Genomic DNA, 8,706 nt, shown 5'->3' with positions numbered 1-8,706 from the left:
GTCAAATTTTTCTCCTCCTTCTATTCAGAGGAAAAAGATACAATTGTTAATAGCTAAGATGACCACAGAAATGGTTTTGGCTTCTATCCATATCCTTTTCTCTAGCTAGTGGTAAAATAAGAAGGGGAACAGGTATGAAATTCAATTAAGAAATGCCTCTTTTCTTTTGGTTGCCAGTATCATTAGATCAGCACCTGAATATATACCAAGGGTAGAGCAGACCTGAAATGCACATTTCTCAAGCTGAAAAAATTCTCAGTGAAATATAGGCTTCCAATCAGCTCAGACAAAATGCTAACAAGTACTGAATTAAAGCGTGAAGCTGCCAGTACTTTAATAATAAGATCCCTAATACTGATTTTACAAAAAATAGTTTATCAGGAAGTTAAACACACATCTAGAGTCCCAAGTAGTTTCTCCACACTCAGAGCTAAAAACTCAACAAGATGAAATTTTAAATCGTCCTACACCCTTAGGTTATTCGGGATTCTAACTTCCCTGTGGAGGCACAGACCCTCCCCTCTTCACCGCACCACCATCTGATAAATAGACTGAGCAATACTTGCACCAATCATGTAACGAGAGCTTTTCCACCCTTTTTAATCTTGCAAGCTATTTCATGCTATCTCAGAAATACTAGGAAATAACGGTAGCATGAAGTTACACAGCCAGAGCTAAAGTAAGAGGTCACAGAAAGGGCTTCTCATTGCCATTTCCTAGCAATTCCCTGTCATTTCAATACACAAGGTTAAATTACTCCAGAAGCCTCCCTACAGGGCTTCCATTGTTTGTCAGTCAAGGCTAGGACACAATGGCACTCATTCATGTGCACACCAAACAAACAGCTAAGGGCCAATGATCAGCATACAGTCTCATTTTGGTTCTTCTGCAAACAGTTTGTAGAAAGATGTCATTTCAAATAAACTATGTCAATTTTTCAAAGCTTCAATGCATTCCTAGTATTAACTACTTAGTAGGGAGTCCAGACAAAAATTAAGACAACTTGAGAGCAACATGAAGAATCACCCAAAAAACCCACTCACTCATTAGGACTGCTCCTGAAAAAGATCTGCTTGCTACAACCACATGCAAAAAGATTACGTTTTAATAGTTAGAGAAATACACATTCAGAAAAGTTCAAAATAGCTGATTCCTTCCAAAGACAGTCATACCATGCTTTTGTTTTTAGAATACCACTTAGTGTTCAGCCTCAGAGCTTATGTTACTAAGGGGTACAGACACCAAGGTTCCAAAGTGCACTTAAGGCTGTTTACTTCATATCTTCTGGTTAAGAACCCAAGAGGGTTTAGGGTTTTTTGTTTTTGCTTTTCTTTTTTTTCCCAACATGTTAAAAATAGAAAAAAACAAATGCAATATGACATAAGTCCAATGCTGCCGATTACTGGAGAGACACAAGCCTCACGCACCTCTTCATTGTTTTGCCTTTTCTACTTCAAAACTTGCTAGAGCAAAGACTTTGTCTCCAGATCCTATGAGAGGAAAAAACATTTTCAGTAAGTATTAGTAGAAATTGTAAACTTCCTTCTTAGAAATCAAGTAAAACATTTGAGATCAAAAGAAATCAAACCTACATTTTGAAAACTAGAACACTTGAGCTAAATTAAAAAAAAAAAAAAAAAAAAAAAAGACGACATACTGGCTTGACTGGTCTGGCTGAGATGGAGTTAACTTTCCCCACAGCAGCCCTCCTAGTGCCATGCTTTGTATTTGTAGCTAGAAGGGTGTTGATAACGCACTGATGTTTTGGCTACCGCTGAGCAGCGCTGGCACAGCATCAAGGCTGTCTTGCCTCCAAACATCAGTAAGCTTGGGGTGGGCAAGAGGTTGGGAGGGGACGTAGCCAGAACAGCTGACCCAAACTGACCAGAGGGATATTCCACACCGTATGACACCATGCTCAGCAATAAAAGCTAGGAGAAAGGAGGAGGTGGGGGATTTGTTATTAAGGCATTTGTCTTCAGAAGGAACTGCTACATGTACTGAGGCCCTGCTTGCCAGGAAGTGGCTGGACATCACCTGCTGATGGGAAGTAGAGAATAAATCTTTTTGTTTTCCTTTGCTTCTGTGCACAGCCTTTGCTTTTCTTTATTAAACTGCCTTTATCTCCACCCACAAGTTTTTCATTGTATTTTCTCCCCCTGTCCTGCTGAGGAGGGGGAACGAGAGCAGCTTAGTGGGCACCTGGTGGCCAGCCAAGGTCAACCCACCACACACATACAGAGCTTCTAATGAAGTACCCTTTTGAACAAAAGGTTCTCACCTAGCTTATACTCTCAGGAAGAGGAGTACTGAAAGGTAGGTCACAGAGTCAGTTTATTTGTACCCTGACCTAGTCTGGCACGTTCCTGCTGTTCATATTTCTTTCATCACAGTTCTAACTGTAATGCTAGAATGAACCCTTGTGCTTATTTAATGCGTATTATAACTGAACTTTTGGTCTTCTCAGTATGATTAGAGTTATGACAATCATGGCAAGAAGAGTGCTTTGAAGCTGTATTTTGACAATGTGCCAGTAATTGCCAAATTCTCTGCATCAAGCAGAGGAAAAGGCTCTCCTGAAGAAAGTGATTAATGCAAAAGAGATCCGTGCTTAACTCTAAGAACTGCATCTCTGCTTGAGACAGACCATTCAAGCCTTCAGCATTATGGGCAACACTTGGCATTTATGGACATTTGGCACTGGATTTATTTGCTGCGTTACTTTTTCCTCATGGATAGTATCAGAGTTTCATTGCTAGTAAAATAGAAAAATGTACATCAAAATTTAATGGCATGAATCTTTTGTTCATATTTTCTCTTTCATAGGGGAATCACGGGTATTTCTATTAATCAGTGTTCAACGAGGCAAAGAAATTGGAAGTTATGAGAATGAAAACTTACCAAGGTCAGTGGAGACTCTCTCAAACTGGCTCAAGGCTGTACCAGCATTTGCTGACAAGAACATCTCATCATCTTGAGTGAGCTAAATCAAAAAAGGCCATAACTGTGAGCTTGGTGACTTAACTGTGCATATTCCCACCACTGTAATTCCCACCATCTACATGGGCATGTACATGAACTGTAACAGGTTACAGCGATTGTCAATTTGCAGTTTTTAAGTGGCAGTGCTATCTAACATATTAAAAGCCAAAGTAAAAATGCAAGCTACTCCCCCTACCACTGATTTTTTTCTCAGTGGCGTCTATCAGCCCAGGAAGGACAACATATGCAACATCAGACATGCCCCTCATGCACCACTAAGTTTCAAGCTGACCTCCAGTGATAATTGTTGATGAAATAGTCACTCTGTACCTCTGTACTAAAACTATGCAAAGGATGTCAATTATTTTTTTGTCACGTGGTCAGTGATGAGCTAAGATCTAAGCTCACTTCTTATCATCTGCTGAGGAAAGCGAAAATATGCAGTCACTACCAACTTTGACCATGTTAAGAGTCAATGACCTAGAAATGGTTCTCTTCCTTTAAAGTGACATTTGCACATGTATATTTTGCTTTTATGTACGTGCTCTGATGCCTTGTGACAGATGCCCATAAAATATTTACAATAATGAAGTAGTAACCTACATTTGGAAGGTTCAGATATTCTAAGTTAAAATTCGCTCATTTAAGTAGCCTCAGATATATATCCTTATTAAAGCAAAGCATAAGTGTGTCAAGCTATCCACAGTGTTTGTGTCAGTTTATTTATTAAAAATATAGAAATCGGGTACAGGCATTCAGAATGATGTTGAAATGAGGGAAAAAGTATTAGTTACCTGCCTTTGCTGTGCTCTGTAAGCAAGCATCTAACTACTTAACATTTTGCAGTGTTGTGCAGATAAACATGTAATACTTAACCATCATTTTTCACATTCACAACAGATGTGAAACTACTACCCTAGCAAGACCTCTGAAGTAGGTTACTGATCATTTTAAAAGATAAAAAGGCTATGTCAAAGCATGGTGAAATGGCTTATCTGAAGGGATCCAAGAACTCATGCCAGGAGGATTAGATATCTTCATGCCTTCAGTTCACAATCTTAACTAGCCTTTTAACCTATTTCCAAAACATTTTTTTCTGACAACCAAGCAATAAAAATACTCTGAGGGAAAGCATTTGCTAATATCATCTACTTGAAATGCAGGTCCTTTAAGTACTGCACTTGATCTTTTCCATTACATTCCCTCATTTTCTATGAAAGTTTAAGTACAGAGATACACAGCAACCTATTTTCTTCATACACCATCAATAAAAAGAAGTAACAACTTCTCTTCCTCCCTCTAGTGGTAAAAAACAGGGATTGTTCTGCGACTGATTTACTCATTGGGGAAACAATCAGTTTATCACTCATCTCTCCAATTTATTTATCTTACCAAAAGGTAGGTATTATCACCAATACAAAAGTTAGAAGATCAACATATGTCAAAAGTTTTGGATAATTCCTGCCAGGTGGATAGGTGGTAGTTAGCCAGTGAAAGACTTGTTTTGTAGCTTTTATAAATATCATCAACTTGTACTAGCTTATATGTGATTCATTCGTATGACCCACCAAAGAAAGCATTTTAAAGTAGAAACAGATATAGATAAATGTACAATACAATTTGGTATATGTTCAGTAGTAAGTGTTTCAGAAAGCTTAGCATTAAAATGAATGGACATTTATGCACTACAAAAGCAAGCTGCATTTTATTATTTGCTTATAAATAAAAGTTGTAATTTCTTATTTTAATGATTTCAAATTCCTCTTCGATACATCGATAGAAATTTCTATTCACCTAATTATCATACCAACACCTTACCTTCTCACCAAGCTTTCTGAGGGCAGTCAGGATTTCCACTTTCTGCTGTGTGTATAGGTCTCGTCCCAACTTCCCAACCATTAAGTCTCGGTCCATCTGTATACCGAGGGGGAAAATAAGTAAAAGTATTTAAGCTTCCCATTAGTTTCACTCAACATAACAGCATAAGCAATGCAACAGCCTAAAAATATCATCAGTAAGCATGGTACCCATGGAAGTAAGGGACAGAGCTACCCATAATTTAAAAGATGGCCATGAAGTTTTTCTGACCATTCTGCAAATACTCTTTGCACCTAACCTTAGCATTCTTGATATCTCCAAACTTGAATCTCTTTTAATCAAAAACCGCTATTCATTCAAAATTATGGATTCATGTATCACTGATATATGGAGGAATCACTTTTCATTTCACTTTATCTGGATCTCAAGTTCAGTCTAGATCTCAGCAAGATAGAAGATAATTCAAGAAATACATATTGTTGTCCCCATTACCTCAAGGAACATTTAAAACTGAAGAAATTCTGAAAGAGAACTTCTCTATCTCCCTAAGTTTTCTAACACATTTGTTGCTCTCCTTGCAATCATTACATATTTAAATCAGTCTAGTCAAATAAACAGTTTTTACAGTAAAACAGAAACTTTCACCTCTGCCAACCTTGTCCTCAATTGCCTTGGTTGTTTCTTTGCAAACATTCTAATTACTTCTGGAGTTTTAAATGCTTGGCTGATGGCTGCTTGTATTGCCTACAAGAAAAAGAGCAAGAATGACCAGAACTAATAGTCACAAGCTATAGCTGCATGACAAGATTAATGAAGGCTGCAAAGCATCATTAGTATCCTCTGCATCATTTGATAAAGAGAGCTTTTCTTTTTGCATAACCATGGAAGTGAGATGAAAAAATTTATGACCTTTATGCAGGGCTTGAAAAATCCACTAATTAGTGCAAGTACACTGAGAAAGAACTGTGAAACTTTTCATTACAGTCCAGGTCTTAATTTCTAATCATTTCGAACATCTTCCTGATATTAGCACATCACAAGTGGATGTGCTATGCTATCTTTAGCAGTTTTAATGCCCACACTGATGATTACAGCTCTTCTAAGGGTAAGCAGAATGTAAATGATGAGGTGAATCTCCTCCTGTTATTCAAAATCAACGTATCAAAGCTATTATGATTAAATCTCACCACAGTTATGTTTGGACAAATCATGATCCCTCTGGAAACAAACCCCTAAAACACAGGGCTCAGAAGGAACATTTTTAATGCTCTAATTAAACATTTGAAAAGAGAGAAAATAAATCAAAAGTTTGAGAGTCAGCATAAAATAAGATCAATTCACCAAAAGAACTTAAAGTTACACAGTCATTCCTACAGCCTTTTAATTTGGATAGGTATGAATCTCTGAAATACAAATCAGCAATAAAAGCATAGGAAATGCTATCTTTATGTTTTCTGACAAACAGGCATGAACTTTATTTCTCACAATATATATTGTCCTGGATTGTCCCTCACACCTTTTAAATTAATTTGTATTGTTTTATGTTATTTTCTAATATTAAGGATCTGATACATTTAGTCCCTGCAGTTTCCCACATTTTTTTTCTACAGTGTTATGGTTATAATTCTTCATTTTTTTTTTTTTTCTTTTAAAATGAAGAGACCTAACCAAGTTTTTGTATGTACACATATATTAAATAATAAAAACGTTAGATACATAGAACTAGCTTTCATATGTGCCTGTCTAAAAATTATAATGAACCACTTGTATCTATTTTCTGTTTCATTGAGTCCAGACAGAACGTGAGCTATTTTTAGTAACAGCATCCTTACCAGTTGCATCCCGCTGAGCTCATCCACCAAAGTCATATCCCCAGACATAATCTTCTTCAGGGAGTCATTGATCTCACTCAGCTGTTCTAGAGTTTCTTTTTTGGTCTCTTCATACTCATCTGCATCTAGCTCCTCTCTAAAGAGGATCCAATAAGACACATTAGTTCACAAGACTAAACCTGAGATGTAACATGGAGAAAAGGACATCAGGGAATATCATGAAGCATGCTTCCTCAGATAGCAATTAAAATATTCACATCACTTCAGGTTATTCTGCTCTAGCCCTCTTAGCTGTTATTTAGCTAATGCATACGTAGTTTTCCTGGTTTTGCACCACCTCTGAGCCACCCATGCACTTGTGTTGTTTGTATGAAGTCACTTGTATTAAAAAGGCCCCGACAACTACAAGATACTCAACACTTGGTGCAATATTTAAAAGTACGTTTTGGATCTCAACAAGAACAGGCAGTGAGATTGTCTTGTTCAAAGCTACGGTGAATGAAATTATCTGAGAAGCTCATCTTCTTACCCAAAAACCATCAAGTTATTCAGGAATAACTGATCCTGCTGTCTAAACCTTGCCCAATTCAAAGAACGACACTACCAACCATTAGCAGTTGTAATTGTTCTGGAAAAAAATATGTACTGCTTAACTGTCTAACTGGGGCAAGTTAGAATTATAGTCAGAGAAAGCATCTAAAACCACACAGGACGTTTAAGCGCAAGTACTGGAACAGGAAAAAACCCCTTTTCCTTGGTAATTCAGTCTATCTCAAATTTTATTAGCCCTCAAAAAACTAACACAAAATCACATGAAACACATCACATGAAAATGTTAGACAAACTAAAAAAAAAACACCAAACCAAAACCAAATCTAAACATCTGTAATTATAAGACAAAACAAAATAGATAAAAAAGCTATTTGTTAACTGCTATTAAAAAAGCCCATATGAAAATTGTGAATTCTGTGAACAGCTATTAAAAGTTAAGAAGTCACACTGAAATATGAAATTTCAAAGAAAACAGTAATGAGTATTTCTGCCCGCATTTTCCTCCAGAAGATGAAAAACAGAACACTCTTAATAAAAAGAAATGTTTTTAAAAATAATTTTTACTACCTAACACAAACACCCTACCTAATTTAAAAAACATAAAGCCACAGCAAAACACAAAACAAAAAACCCACAAGATTTTTGAAAGGTACCACTTTCTTCTGCCAACCACTTAAGAAAAATATTACTGTATAAGAGGAAAGCATTTATTACCTGCATTCCTCCAGATCTTGAAGCTGTTGCATTAATCTATCCAACTGCTCTTCCAAGTTTTGTTTTAGTTTACTGGTCTCTGTTGTTCCTCTTGAAGCCATTTTCTGTTTTCACATGAAAATTTTTAGTTGTTGCATGACACTCCTAGGAGAAAGAACATTTTATTGTTATGTATCAACAACTTAAAACTTATTTTAAAATGCTCCAAGTATCAAGAAAGTTATGCAATATCTTGATGAGGGAATGTCTAACCAAAACACTTGGAGACCCTTGCAGTGGAAATACAGAAATGGCAGGCTGGGTCTACAGGAAAGAGGCAGTTCACAAAAGTAATAACTCAAACAGCCACAGCACATAAAAACAAACAAGTTTGAAACCAAGCAGCAATTACTGAAATGCTGAGGTCCCGCTCTATGAAACAACAGATTCTACTCTTCAACTGCCCCTGGGGAAACTCTCTAAGAGACAACAACCCGGATGCAAGGTGTCTGAAGCATGCAAACACCTTAGACAGAGGCAGTTCACAAAAGTAATAACTCAAACAGCCACAGCACATAAAAACAAACAAGTTTGAAACCAAGCAGCAATTACTGAAATGCTGAGGTCCCGCTCTATGAAACAACAGATTCTACTCTTCAACTGCCCCTGGGGAAACTCTCTAAGAGACAACAACCCGGATGCAAGGTGTCTGAAGCATGCAAACACCTTAGACAGAATCATTAGCTGTAGAAAACTAGAGCACTCTAGAGGAAATCCGTGCTCTTTGGGTACCAAATAGTAGACAGCTAGCCGACGGTAGCGATCCACG

General features: G+C 37.1%; 1 protein-coding gene across 1 annotated transcript; it reads right to left on the bottom strand.

Annotated features, from left to right (window-relative positions):
• Positions 1 to 1,088: 1,088 nt before the first annotated feature.
• On the bottom strand, positions 1,089 to 8,048 carry LZIC (leucine zipper and CTNNBIP1 domain containing). Its single transcript, XM_009583191.1, has 6 exons — positions 7,899 to 8,048; positions 6,633 to 6,768; positions 5,446 to 5,544; positions 4,801 to 4,896; positions 2,902 to 2,983; positions 1,089 to 1,490 (listed from the first exon to the last, which is right to left on the bottom strand). Exons 1-6 carry the CDS (start codon positions 7,997 to 7,999, stop codon positions 1,432 to 1,434), a joined length of 573 nt encoding a protein of 190 aa, XP_009581486.1. The 5' UTR covers positions 8,000 to 8,048; the 3' UTR covers positions 1,089 to 1,431.
• Between the last annotated feature and the right edge of the window lie 658 nt (positions 8,049 to 8,706).

Source organism: Fulmarus glacialis, unplaced genomic scaffold (genome assembly GCF_000690835.1).
Source record: "Fulmarus glacialis isolate BGI_N327 unplaced genomic scaffold, ASM69083v1 scaffold10468, whole genome shotgun sequence".
NCBI lineage: Eukaryota > Metazoa > Chordata > Aves > Procellariiformes > Procellariidae > Fulmarus > Fulmarus glacialis.
This window is presented reverse-complemented; position numbering and strand designations above follow the sequence as displayed.

Excerpts from the sequence above, each read along its gene's own strand:
- LZIC (XM_009583191.1), bottom strand. The coding sequence starts at position 7,999 with ATGGCTTCAAGAGGAACAACAGAGACCAGTAAACTAAAACAAAACTTG. Across the intron at positions 6,769-7,898 it reads CAAGATCTGGAGGAATGCAG|AGAGGAGCTAGATGCAGATG; the intron begins GTAATAAATGCT and ends GATCCTCTTTAG. Across the intron at positions 5,545-6,632 it reads AGCTCAGCGGGATGCAACTG|GCAATACAAGCAGCCATCAG; the intron begins GTAAGGATGCTG and ends TTTTTCTTGTAG.